The sequence below is a fragment of the Macadamia integrifolia genome, chromosome 7 (assembly GCF_013358625.1).
Source record: "Macadamia integrifolia cultivar HAES 741 chromosome 7, SCU_Mint_v3, whole genome shotgun sequence".
In the NCBI taxonomy this organism is placed as follows: Eukaryota; Viridiplantae; Streptophyta; class Magnoliopsida; order Proteales; family Proteaceae; genus Macadamia; species Macadamia integrifolia.
The window spans coordinates 8,355,888-8,370,617 of record NC_056563.1 but is presented as its reverse complement, the minus strand read 5'-3'; the positions used below and the strand labels follow the sequence as shown (position 1 = coordinate 8,370,617).

The following is a 14,730-nucleotide window of genomic DNA, read 5'->3' as shown; positions in this document are numbered from 1 at the left end:
TGGGGGGGGGGTGTAATAAAATCTCAGCAGAATTCACAAGAAAACCTATAACAGACAATTGTTAGAAAAAGACCATGAAGGACTTTAAGACAGAGTCTGCTGAAGTTTACCTTAACACTAAGCAATTTGGGTTGTTAGGATTGCCCACCAGAGGAAATTAATTTTAGTATTACTAATATATATATATATATATATATTGCAATGTTCATTTCAAGATTATAACCAATTGAAGAATGGGCTCACCAAACAATGAGCAATTGACTGATTTGGCTCATAACAATGACACCTGAATACAACGCAGTTTATGACAATGCCCAAAGTTTAGAAAACTCCAACTAGAAAAATAGGAAGCTGTAAAAGCACACACATCACGTTTTTCATTTCCCTGTCTGTTCAGTAATTAGCAAACAAAGAACATCTTCCAGTAAAGAATGGAGACAGGGTGTATATTGTTGATCGGGACGTTTAACAACAAACATATTGAACCATATAAGCAAGCAGAAAAGAAAATATAGCATGAAGTTACCACATACTTTTCAACATTATTCCCAGCTGTTGCAGTACAATAAACAATTGGAGCCCAATCAAGAGTACGGAGCGTCTCCCTAACATCTTGCTCGTAATAAGTTGCTGTCTGCTGTTTTTTATTTGGTATCGTATCCCATTTGTTTACAACAATCACACAGCCTTTTCCTTCTCTCTCAATTCTTTCAGCAATTCTGCAATCCTAGGACACCAGGAAGAAACTTTAAAGTTGCTGCCAGAGAGTAGTAAGGGCAGAGTAGTATGCAGTAAGGGACAAGTCTTTCTAAATGGTATCACGAACTTGTCAACAAAGCTCATAAATCTGTGCACAGTTGCTAGGTTGTGCATAGATCTGCTGAACTACCTCCCATAATACTTTAGCAGAGTAATAACAAACTGGGGCTAATTGCAGGCTCCATAAAAATTAGAAAAGACACAATCAAGGCATCATTAGTTAACCAAATGTCCAATGCAAAGGCATCAATTGGCCTTTTTGTATCACCTGTTAGGTACCTCGGAAAATGATTGCCATCAATAGTAAGTAAACAAGCCCTGGACCAAGTGAGATATTTAGTCCCATTTAATTCCGTAAGACCCAACTAGGGGAATGGGTTATAGCAAATGAGTCCCAACATAACTCACATTATGACCCACAACAACTCCTACGATGACACTACTTTTACTCGCCATAAAGCCGTTGAGCAAACAGAAACAAAAAAGAAGGGCTATGAGTGGCAAGCGAAAAAATCACAACATTAAATAAGCGGGACCATTCCCAGTTCATCAAAAAATCACGGGCAGAGTAGTGGAGGCAGCAGGGGCCATGCGTGGCTGGTCAATGCCGGCAGAGGCGGGTTAGGGCCAAGCAGGACTGGCGGCGTCCAGCAGAGGGCCAGGCGAGGGCTGGTGATGGCGGCAGGGGACAGCAGAGGCCGGCAATGGCAGCAAGAGCCAACAGAGGCAGCAGGGTGCTTAAGTGAGGACTGGCGAGGGCGACAAGGGGCTTAAGAGAGGTCCGTTGGAGTTGGCAAAGGCAACATTGGGGCCAGGTTGAGGCATTGGGCAGGGGTCAACGATCAATAGTGGTCAGCGTGGCATGACATGCCTCAAGGCATGTTCAGTCTACCATGCTTGGCCAGGTAAGGGATGTCACAGCGTCGATCGCATGGAGAGTCGAAACTTCTGGCTGTGAATTCAAAAAAAATTACCCAAAGTATTGGTCTTTGATACCAAGTTGAGAACAAGAGGATTAGAGAACGATTTGGCACGTCTAATATGATGGAGGCCTTTCTTATTTATAATGAAGATACAGATTACAAAGGGATAATTACGGTATGTAGTACAACTCCATACAAGGTATGGAGTAGAAAGCTAGGTAGTACATGACGTAGCATTCTTATCCTATCCTTAACACTTAATGTCGGTGGACTAAGTTGTAAATGATATTATAAATATATCCCTCACCCCCACTGTGGGAAGTATTCTACTCCTCTCCTCTCTCCTTTAACTTCTCTTGATTCTCTTCCTTCTATCTCTCTTCTCTTCTTCTTCTATATTGCTGGTGGTTGTTAATGTTTTGATATTGTCACAACCTTTAACATATAAACAATAATTATATACATGTTGCACAGCTCAAAACACCTGAATAAGCATGCCAAAAAAATAATTTGTCATGAATCATGATAGCCTCTATTTTCATGCAATATGGGTCAGCATACCTGCTCTGTGATACAGGCCAGGGCTTCAATAACAAGAGCCACAACATCCGAACGACGAATGGCACGAAAAGCCCGGTTGACTGATAAGGCCTCCGTTGTACTCCCTGATGAAGCTACAGCTGCCCTTCTTCTAATTCCGGCAGTATCAATTAGCTGGAACTTCTAAGGGGAAGAAAATAGTATTAAATCAGGATCCGAGGCATTATTAAAAAAGACAAATGAAAGCCTTTTCTTCCATAAACTATACATTGTTAGTCGAAGAGGAATCATAACCATGTATGAGACACTGAGTAACTAAACGTCTTGGTCTAATGGAAATAATATATCTCATGGAATCAACCTTGTATCCATGAATAACTTGTAAAAGCATGCAACCAATATAAGGCTTAGTATTCCTTTATTACATCAGGAGATCACTTTCCATATCTTAATCAAAACAAATAAAGACCATACAGATAGAAGCCCAAAAGACATTACTGGCTTTTTTCCCCAGACATACATCAACTAGCCGTATTTCAAACAGAGAATTATTTTAAATCTTCCACATTTTTACATTCACAATTGAAGTTATTTTCCACATTTCAAACTGCGAATTAAATTTTTCTTCCAGAAAGAAGAGCATCATATAATAAAATCCCTTAGATTTAAAAGATTATAAAGCCAGAGAACTAGATTCCTCAAAATAATTTAAAACAATAATAAATATGCGAGGTGAGAAAAACAAATTTTGGGGTGTATTCTAGATTCTAAAGACAGATCCCCTCTACTATCAATAACAATGAACTCCTGAGGACCTTTTAGTGGTTTCTCAGTGCTCCAAAGGTCATCAATCGATTCCATGATACTGTGTGTTTTTCTAACTTGACAGAATATAAAATTCGCTTAAAAATTCGCCATAAGCTATTTTGGCGCCATGTCTCTATATCTTTTCACTTTCTTTTCTCAACAAAAAGTTTCATTCGTTTGTAATTATGCCAAAATTACAGGTACATGTTCTCTTTTGCAATGAAGTCTTCAAAAGGGGTGGGGGCAAGGCGTACCCGATGCACAAGGCTCCCCATATGTACAAGGTCCAGGGGGCGAGAAGCAGAGAACTATGCAGCCTTACCCCAAGAGTTTCAAGAGACAATTTCGACCGCTATTGGGTCGCATCATTCATACCTTCAACTCTTTTTTTCTTTTTTTTGCTAACGACGGGTATCCTGTCCCGTGGGCCCATACTGACCCAACAACCACATGAATTGAGTCATACCGGGGTTGAATGAGAGCCATTCAACTTTCACCGAAAGCAGAGAAAAGCACTAAACAAGCCCCGAGTAAGCGGCCCCAAGGCGGTAAGAGGAGTCAAACTTAGAACCACAAGCTTCCTAAGGCGAAGGTCCCTTGCCAACTCAGCTACCCCCTTGGGGTTATTCGTACTTTTACCTCAAACAAGTAATCAATCAAGGAAAAACATTTGTAAGCAAAGCTCTCTAGCAATACCTCTAAATTCTTAGTTGCCAGAGCCAAGTCACATAAGAATGAGCCACTATCAGTGTAGACTCTTTAGCAAGCTGGCTTCTTATAACTTCTTCATTTTGATTAATTCTTCCACTCCTGTTCCAGATCCTTCCATCTACTATATTCTATCTACTTCCAAATAGTTTGCCTTCTTTGTATTCAGGATGAATTTTCCTAATTTACTCTTTGCCTTTATTGATTTTCTTTACTTTTGGGGAATGCAACAGGTTATTCTCAAGAATGTGAAGGATCTCTTCAAAAGTCTTAAGATTTTCACGAAAAGTTAGAATTCCTTTAGCTTCAGTCCATAGTTATCAAGGCAGCTAAGCAAGTCTAGGCACTGGGAACCGGCTTGGGATGCATAGGCATCACTTTGGCGAGGGCAACTCGGACGCTTTATTATTTAAGGGTATTGGTGCCAAACATTTTGAGGAATGTTAGCATTTATCTATTACAATAAAGAAGGGGCTAACATGTAAATGGAACACCATTCAAGGACAGAATAGAAAATCAGATATCATCCCTTTTATATGCATATGATCCCTTTCATTGTCAAGATTTTGGAGTCGGGATGAGAGGCTCTGGCATCAACTTGCAGCGGTGAGATTCCAGCATCCAGGTAGGTAGCTCCGCCTCCTCTAACTTCTTATTTTTCCTCCAACTCCTTTGCCTCCTTTCTTCTCCGTGCTTCTTCTCCTTCCTCCACCTCCTCTTCCACAGATGCATCTGGAAAGAATAGAGTAATGATCCTCTCTTTCTTTCTTTTTTTCTTACTGCCGGTGGGGGGGAGGGTGGAGGGGGTTCTCTAACTATAGGAAGCTCAGTCAGCTGAGTATCTGTTTGCTCTAATTGTTGTATGTAGCTTTGTGCAGTTATTAGGCACTATATGGTATTGAATGAAGGTGGCAGCGGAAGCGATTCGATACATTATCTATCTCAAATATTTTGTGGAACAAAAACTCAATGAACACTCGAACAAATCTAACAACGGGGATTCGAGGTTACCTCGAACACACAAGCGGCATGTTCCTCCAAAGGAATACAGTACAAGAACACGATCTCCGTCGAGTGCACCTTCTCCAATGGCTGAATCCCAAGCTTGAAGAAGAAGAAGGCCCCTCTTTTTCTCTCTTCAATTCCTTAGTCTAACTTTTATCATGAATAGTGAAAATTAGGTTTCAATCATAGCCTTTTTTAAATAGAAAAGCTAAGTTAGGAGATTACAGTCTAATGGACCAAATCATGCCAAGTAGTGTGAACCTAAAGGGTAGCATGTCCTTGATTGCAGTAAAGAACGACACTACAAAAGGCCAAACCTTAGAACCCCCAGTGGTAAAAACTTTCATTACACTTCTCCCCACAGTACCAACATCCAAATGGACCTTGCAACTATAGAATATATACACCACCATAAAATAAAGTCCATTGCAATTAAATATGGGATTGTCTCAAGCAGTGATGGACCCAAAAACATGTGAAACACTTTTGAAATAATATTATTTAATAATATAATAATATAAATCACTTTTTGCAAACTTTTTACAAACAATTACCAGTCCCTGGATTTTGACCAGTCACAGTTAGACAATTCAGATAGGAGCCAAAAGAGCTAATGGAAAACCTAAAATGACCATAGGAGAAGTAGTGAGGAATGACATGCATAGTCTTGGTCTTGCCCCAAGGATGACCTCGAATAAAGCCTATTGGAGGGCAAGGATCCATGTAGCCGACCCTATTTAGCTGAGATCTTCCTACTTACTAGGTTGTGCCTCTTTCCTCTTATTCTCGTCTTCCTACTCTCCTCTTTCTTTTCCCACCTATTATCTTTCCATCTCTTCCTTCCTCCTCTATCTTTTTAGACTTTGTCTATTTTGTTTTATATGGATCCATGTAGCTGACCCCATTAAGTTGGGATAAGGCTGAGTTTGTTATTGTTGTAAAGTTAGACAACTCTCTCTATTGGATTTTCACCCTGAACGAGCAGTGGAAACCTTATTGTGTCACCCCATCACCATTTATATTATATAAGTCGAGCACTCGGTGTGTAGTCAGTCTTGTCAGTACGTATCAACCATTGGCACACCATATACGTACAAAGTACAAATGTAACAGTAAGCGCCTCTCAGGTACGGGAAAAAGAAACTACCAGAATTTTTCCTTTTTGTTTGGCCCATGGCATGATTCATCAAATGAGTTGTTCTTATACCACCAACAAAATGGGGTTGCTGAACGGAAAAATAGACACTTATTGGAGATTGCCCAATCTCTCATGACCCATATGCATGTTCCCATCCATTTCTAGTGTGATGTTATTCTTACCGCATGCTATTTGATACCATTTTCTAGTGTGATGCTATTCTTACTACATGCCATTCACCATTTTGTCTCCACAACTACTTCATTTTCCTTGCCACCCAGGGTTTTTGGTTATGTTTTCTTTGCTCATATTTTCCAACCTCAAATAGATAAATTGTCCCCGGGGGCTGTAATTTTTTTTTCCTTGGATACTCTAGAACTCATAAAGGGTATAAGTGTTATAACCTTGCTACTCATCAGCAATTTGTCGACGCTGATGTTACCTTCTTTGAACAAACTCCATATTTTTCTCATCTTATGCCTAGATCTACTCTTGATGCTAAGAGCACTTGTGCACCACCTCTGTTAGTTCTTGTGCCCTTTGATGATGTTCTAGTTGCTCCATCTCCTGCACCACTGCGAGTGTACCAGCAGTGTAAGAAAACAGTAACGTTTGCTATTGCTTCACAGCCCACTACTCAGTCTACTCCTCTAGTTGAAGCTCCTATTGACTTACCAGTGACTCTTCACAAAGGTACCCGTTCTTGCACGCAGAAATCCATGACTGCTTATCCTATTGAAAATTTTGTTTTTATATCTCACCTTCCATCCCCTTTGCATAACCTTACCTTATCATTGTCTACTAACACCATTCCTAACAATCATCATGAGGCTTTATCTCATCCTGAGTGGAAAGTGGCTTTGGAAAAAGAAATGGATGCCTTAATTTCTCAACAGACATGGACCCTAGTGGATTTACCTCCAGGTAAGGATCTTGTGCAATGTCATTAGGTGTACAGAATTAAGTATAATCCCAATGGTTCAAGTGAATGGCTTAAGGCCAGATTGGTTCTGAAGGGTTATACTTGGGCCTATGGTGTGGACTATTTTGAGGCCGTCTCACTAGTTGCTCGTCTTCATTCGGTCTATGTGCTTATCTCCTTAGCTATGAATCTAGACTGGCCACTTTATCAACTTGGACATTAAGAATGCATTCTTATATGGTGATCTATTTGCGGTGGAATATATGGAGCAACCTCCAGGGTATGCTTCTCAGGGGGAGACTTTTAATAGAGTATACAAACTACACAAGGCTATTTATGGTTTAAAACAGTCGCCTAGAGCCTGGTTCGACAAATTCAGCTCTATTGTTACTCAACGTGGTTTTTCACAATGTTATTTTGATCACTCTATATTTGTTCAGCGTCAGTGTTCTAAAGTGGTTGTGTTGGTTGTGTACATCGATGACATTATCATATCTGGTGATGATGCCTTAGGGATTGCAAAGGTAAATCTCATCTCCATCAGCATTTTCAGATGAAAGACTTAGGTGACCTCAAGTATTTCCTTGGTATTTGAATGCTATGAAGTAAGAAAGGGATGAGTCTATCATGTGTTAGACCTCTAGTCTGAGACTAGAATTACGCTTGCCTCTAAACCAGTTGATACTCTTATGGATCCACATCAGAAGTTTGGGACTAATGATGGTGAATACTTTGATGATAAGCATTAATATAGGAGATTAGTAGGGAAACTTATTTATCAAACTGTTACCAGGTCTGACATATCCTTTGTTGTTAGTGTTATTTGCCAGTTTATGCAATCTCAGAAGAAGGTTCACTAGGAGGCAACTTGTCATATCTTAAGGTATCAGAAGGAGGCTCCAATGAAGGGGCTCATTTATCGTCCTCACTAGAATGTTGATCTAGTAGAATTTTTCAATGCTTATTTGGCTAGTGCGAATGCTGATAGGAGGTCTACCATAGGTTATTGTACGTTTATTGGCAGCAATCTCATCACATGGAGGAGCAAGAAGCAAACAATTGTGGCCAGATCCAATGCTGAGGTTGAGTACAAAGCTATGGCTCATACTACAGCCGAGTTGAAGCTGTTGCTTCAAGAGTTGGGGTTTTTTGGTTACTCAACCTATGAAGATGTTCTGTGATAATCAAGTTGCTATTTACATTGCTAGCAATCCGGTGTTTCATAAAAGAACCAAACACATTGAAGTTTATTGTCAATTTGTGTGGAAGTTCATTGTTTCGTTCGTCTCTTCTACTAATCAGCTTGGTGATATGTTTAACAAGCCTCTATTTGGTCCAATTTTCCAAAAAGGTTGTTTCAAGCTGGGCATGGGTAACTTATATGCTCCAGCTTGAGGGGGGTGTTAAACTATGCACCATAGTGTACCGTGGGTCGGTGGGGGTACATTAATGAGTCTTTGTGTATATAACTACAACAGGGGAGTTTCGGTGTCCCTATGTGGTTTAGTTATTTGTGTTGCTTTTACTTTATGCCTATTTTTTATTGTGTAATTAGGAGTTTGCTTGGACAGCTGTGCTCTTAGAGTTCTACTTTGCTGTTTAAAATATTTATATATATATATATATATATATATTCCAGGCAGCCCATGATAGCGGCCCACGATAGCTTTTTCTCTCTGGTCTATTGTGTTCCGCAGCTATTCTTCCATCTTCTCTCTTTCTCTCTATCTCTATCTCTCTCCTCATTCTGGTTCTACAATATTAGTTTGATTGGTTGTTGACTTGTTCCTGGTTACAATATACATTGTTGGTTGGTTTAGATTTTGGATTTAATGGTAGACAACAGGCTGCTGCTAGGTGTTTTAAGTAAATAATATGTGAAAAGGAGAACCCATCAGCCTTTCGCTCATCGTGAAATGGTCCAAGGAGCTGATGCTACTTCCTGTCCCTCTCTGGGTTTAGCTGAATATATCCTGAGGAGCCACACAAGATTATTCTCTTCTAAACCCTGATTTCAAAGGGGGGAAAAAACTTGAACCACCCCATTTACTTTGGTATGGGGCTGCAAAATGTGACAATTAATCGAATTCTTTTATGACAAACATCGTCCCTACCCCTTGGGAATGACTTTTGTGGGCATTGATTTTAACATTGGATTAAAGGGTCCGAAAAATGGTTTGCGGAAAAGCTATAAATTAGTAGGCAACAAGCATGTGCCGGGGGGGGGGGGGGGGAGAGGGAGGAAGACCATATTTTAGAAGCAAACCTGGCCATCTTCTGCAGTAAATTCAGAATCAATAGCATCACGAGTAGTACCACTGATTGGGCTAACTATTGTCCTGTCCTCTCCAACTAATGCATTCAAAATGCTACTTTTTCCAACATTTGGCCGGCCAACAATAGAAATAGCAGGAACATAATTTTCTTCTTCACTTGGATTTTCTAAAGCCTGCAAATTAAAGCAGTGAATGTATCAAAGTTTAAAAGGGTAACCAAGATATTTTAGCTTTGACAGAGAAAGATATCAACATGCTTCCATATCTTAAAAACAACAGTTGTTCACATAGGAGTACTGCTAAAAGGATTTGCAAATCATGTCACAGTCAGATGAAGTTAGCAAGGACGTTTAAATATTGGCCATGGACAAGGTTTTGGTGCCAAATCTGGACCCAATGAGGAAATATTGTGAAATTCTAAGATTGAAATTTAATCATTAGGGACATTCAATTGTATTCTACAAGATGATACATCAAGGCTATCAAGCACAAAATATATGAACCCATCATGGAACCACAACCAGGATTCACACTTTATAGGTTTGGCAAAGGCTTTGTATGATGCAGGTAGCCAACCTGATGAACCAACCCTCCTCCTTTACTCAAGCTTCATACTTGGACACCGGTCGGGTTATTATAAGACCACAACCAACCCATTCATAAGGAACAGTAAACTTGGACAAGCACACAATGATATATTGAAAAGTGTAGAACTGTAGATAGCAATAGTAAACTACATAATTTGGCCAACTGCCAAGGATTCCTCAACTTTGAATTTATGGCCCTCTTCCAAGTTCCAATGCAAAAATGTGGCATTCTTCTCTTTAACTTAATTAATAGTAAAATAGACATTTTAATGATCATACGAAAATTCTTTAACATTCTCCAATTGATGCTTGCTTGTGCTACGATGCAAGCAAATGAAAAAATTGTGCCTTGAGTTTTCTGAAAGAGAAATACAAAAAGAGAAAAAATCAACCAACTTTTATTGGATCTAATAAAGACTATTTAGGAGGACATTTGAGTGCAGGAAGGTGTGAATTCAGAGGGATAAATTATTGAATTACCTAAGGCCTCGAAAGTTAAAGTAGTGGAAACTCTCCCCACACTTTCACTCATCTCTCACATTCTCTTGAGAACCAAACAAAGCCTAATAGTAGCAGAGCATCCAAGTGTGGTGGTGGCTGTACTTCTGACATACTCATTCAAAATGGGCTCTCTTACTCTTCATTGGTCCAATTAGGATCAATGAATAGCAAAGTCATGCAGCCTATGGGCTGGGTCCAATATGTGAAACCCTAGCGTGGGAGAACATGCAAAGGGAAAACTATGTTTGGAACACAGCTTAAATGCTCAAACCCACATGTCATAAAGATAGGCACACAGTTGGGCATAGCTGCTCCAGGTGAAGAAAATGGCAAAGGGGAATGAGAGAAAAGGGAAAAGGGGGGAAAGGGGGGGGGTGGGGGGGAAGGAATATAAGAAAGAAAAGGATATAAGTATCCAACTGTATCCGCTGATACCGACCGATCCGATACCTAAAAAAATTGGTTTTTGTTCCTGTAAGAAACCTTATCCTTTACACATAATCAATTGAATGCACTTGTCTCATCATAATTTTTTGGGTGAATACTAAATATATTAAAAGAAGGGGGAGGGAAATACAGCCCCAAAAGGGAAATAATAAATCCAATGAGGGTAACAAAATCCCATAGAGGACTACATCCAAGGTCCACATGGGATTAAAGACTCCTACAACCAGCCCGGAAGCCCAAACAGAAGAGAATGGGAAACCAGTCAAATCCGGGAAGACAACTACAAATCTTAACAATCAAATCTCACCACTATAGTTCCTAGCCGCCAACACGAAGGAGCACCGCCGGCAAAGAGGCAGCCACAGCGAAGAAGCTCTGGCCTTGCAGAGGGGCACCGGCCTTTCGAAGGGCAACGACGGAGTGGCTGCTGGCTGAGCATACTTGACAGCCAAGAGGCTTCTGCCCATGTAGCTGGCAGCAAAACGGCAGAAGCCGAGCAAGCTAAGCAGAACCAGCAGAAGGTTGGCCTTGCTAGGCTGGTGACCATGAGGCAACAGCAGGAAGACGAGTGGCATAGGAGCATCCTAGCAGGCTGGTGGCGAAGTGGCTGCTGTCGATCAGGACATAGATCAAATGACCAACAGACGGAACGAGGCAGGCTTCCTGTGGCCGGCAGACACCCAGCAGGGCTAGTAGATATCAAGAAGGGTGGAGGCCAATGAGGTGAGCAAGCGGACAGACCAAACAAGCTTGGCATCTGGAAGGTCGAACAACCGAGAGGGGCTGACACCAGCGGAACAACAGGCCTGGCGGGAGTGGCGTCCAGAAGGGCAACAGGTCTGGCGAGCGGCCAATGAAGAAGCATGTTCAGCGGAACAGGCGAGCCAGCGTACAAACCAAACAAGCCTGGCAATCGGAAGGGCGGAGAACCGAGAGGGGCTGACAACCAACAGGATGGCAGCCCTGGCGGGAGTGGTGTGCAGAAAGGCAGCAAGCCTGGCGAGATGGCAACCGTGAAGCAGCTAACCAGAAGGGCCCAACACGAACGCGACTGTTGACCAAGTAAGGCAGGAGGCTGGCGGAAAGCAAGCCAAACGGATGCAGGCCAAGTCGCAACACCAAACAAGCTGGCCAGACACTAGGAACAGAGGAAGAAATAGAAGAGAAAGGGAGTGGAGGAAGCAAGGAGAAGGACAGAGAAGAAGAGGAGGAGGGAGGAAGAAGAGAAGAGAAGAAGAAGGGAGAGGGAGAGAGGGGGGGGAGCGGCCAGGCTGCTCCAGAGTTGTGGCCGAGGAGAACCTTAGATTAGGGTTTCTTAAAGAGAGAGAGGGCAAGCAATTTGGTCACCTTCCACCACCCTTTTCTTTTTAATCTATAAGAGAGTTTATCATAGAGTGCAATTTCTTAATAAATCTATACAAACAAAATGAAGGTGTGGCTCTCATCATACTTTGTTCTCCTTTAAAACATAATATATTTTAAATATTACTTATTTTATGTTTCAAAACTGTATTTTGCATATGTCATAAACATTTCTAAATGCTTCTTGACCAATTCCATATGTATCTTTATCTTGTCTCTCATCTCTCTGATACAATACGATACCACACACCACACGATTCTTAAATCACCCTTTTGATATGATACCCTATACCAATACTTTAAACTCTGCAGATCACTACCTGACTCTGTGGAAGAAAGGAAGAGAAGAAAGGGGAAAAGGGGGAAGAAGCTCCTGCAGGAGGATGAGAAGCAGGAAAGGAAAAAATTAGGCATGACTGTAGATTTTTGTTTCTACTATTCCATTTTTTTTTTTTTTTAATAGTCTGTTTTTTTGAGGCCTTGTATAGCTGTTTCTGGAAGCCCTCAATATAGTCTTTTAACTTGAGAGAGAGAAAGAGAGAGAGGAGGAGGAGGAGGAGGAGGAGCTGCTATAACTTTATCGAAAAAGCCCCAAGTTTTGGTGCTCAATGTTTTATATAAGCTTCAGCAGAAAATTACTATCACCACTTCTGCCCTCACATTTATATGTATCCCCTAATTATATATGTAACTGGCTTATGTTCACTTTACTAAAATCTATACTACTCCTTTTAATTTAAACAAATTTCCACCTACTACTGTTTCTAAACAACATAATTAAACCCCATCATTTCTAGCTTGTTTGCAACTCTACCCCCCCTGGATACAAACAAAGATGAATCATTACTCCACTCGTTGGTTTGATTAACCTCTTCTATAGCAAGAGCATCTGTTTCCCCATGTATAGATTCTTATATTTACTGCAATGGAACTATCTGTATCTATATTCAATACTCATGCTGATGCCCACAGATCATAGGAATTTAATTGGAGAAATTTGAGGATCAAGATGAAACAAAAAGGTCTTGTCGAGGTATATTGATCATATGTGTCTTAATTTTTTGACATGAAAAATCATCTAAGCAAGCAAAAGATCTGTTTCAGATCCTGTAATTCAGTGCCTTTGGGTCCTACGATAATTTTGGTAGCAGAAAGTGTACTTTCTTTTTAAAAAATATAACAGATAGGAAAAAGTGAAGAATTACAGAGTAAAACGAAAACAGTCACAAAGACCAGGAAACCAACTGATATGCAACATATTAAACCCTTATCTTTCTGTTGAATATAACCAAAAAATACGAAAATAAAAAAAAAATACATAAACATTGAAAGACCGACAATACTCAACATCCCTTAATTGTTGATTATCCACACAATGGTACAGTCCACTATACCACTGATGCCCCATGTAAGCCTATCTGACAGCTAAACCCGAAACCAGAGCTTAGACCTCACTGTGTTGCCCTTTCATCTTTGTTCGCAAATTTATTCAGATATGGATCCTATCACTTGGATCTAAATTTTCTTTTGCTCAATAATCCAGTGCTAGAACCAATTTTAATTGAGAAAGGTCAACAATGATTCTCTGCATCTATATATATATATATATATACATATATTAGGAGTTCAATTTGTTACAATCAGATCCTTTTCATTGATACCACCGTTTGCAATCCTCAATGGTGGTTTCTTTTGGATTCCTTGCTGCTTGATTGGAAAAACTTTCATGTATCATTTTACGATCCTAATGAACAATTCAAAAAGGTATTTCCAGCATATTGAGCAACAGTGAGTTTTGCTTATCCAGTGTTCTTAGCACATGGCAGTTTGGTTTAGCACTCAAACAAGGTGGACACCTTACTGATGTCATAACCAAATTATGTGTCAAGTTTCGGCCCAACAGAACTCTGCCACTGTTAAAATATACGTTCGAAACTAGTAGATAAGACCTTTTCTATTTTTTATTTTTCTGAAAAGTTCAGATCACTAAAAATAAAAGGAGAAGAGTCCAATATATGGCAGGCTATTTGAGATGGGCATCTAAATTAGACATTAGATAACCGAGGATGCGCTATCTATCCAATTGCTAACATGGTCAAACCAGACCTGAAAGTAGCAAATCACCAGACAAGGAATAACAATAATGAAGACGTTCCCTTGTCTGGCAGAAAAGGAAAGGTTCCTCATCTAGAGGCTTTATTTTGCGAAGTGGAACCTGAGTTGGTCATTCTGACTGTTTATAGAAGTAATATCTTTTGGATTATATTGACTTTGGTGAATCATCTGAACAATATGGCCCATTATGTATTGGATACTTTTCCTTAACTTTCCAAGTCATTACAAAAAAATAAATAAATAAATAAAATAAAATAAACCCTCACTTTTCAACCACTTTCAAACCTCTATTCTGAGATGTAATGAAGTCCAATTGGGCTAGAACATGAGTACATGACACACGAGGATGATATGGACAATATCTCCACAAAATTTGAGCACCAATCAAGCTCACATATGGCAGATAGCCTACAGGCTAATGAAGGCATTTCTTGTCTGCCAACCAAGGAAAAACCACTTAATAATTATGAAACTTTTTTCTAATAATGATAAAGATATTAACAACAACCACTCATGACTGACAAAACTCCAGGTATTCACCAAGTCGGGCACATTTAATTTCACTATTTAATGATTATATGCTGGTTTTTACTATATCTGGTTTAGTTTCTCAAATTATCTCCATTTTTCAACTGTATTA

At 40.0% G+C, this 14,730-nt stretch overlaps 1 protein-coding gene across 1 annotated transcript in view; it reads right to left on the bottom strand.

The window, feature by feature from the left end:
- Positions 1–14,730, bottom strand: part of LOC122084372 (GTPase Der) — a 43,751-nt gene that overhangs the window by 10,158 nt on the left and 18,863 nt on the right. The window contains exons 7-9 of the mRNA XM_042652572.1: positions 9,069–9,251; positions 2,244–2,405; positions 534–727 (exon numbers count right to left, since the gene is read on the bottom strand). Coding sequence (XP_042508506.1) covers positions 534–727; positions 2,244–2,405; positions 9,069–9,251 — 539 coding nt within the window. The remainder of the gene's footprint in view (positions 1–533; positions 728–2,243; positions 2,406–9,068; positions 9,252–14,730) is intronic.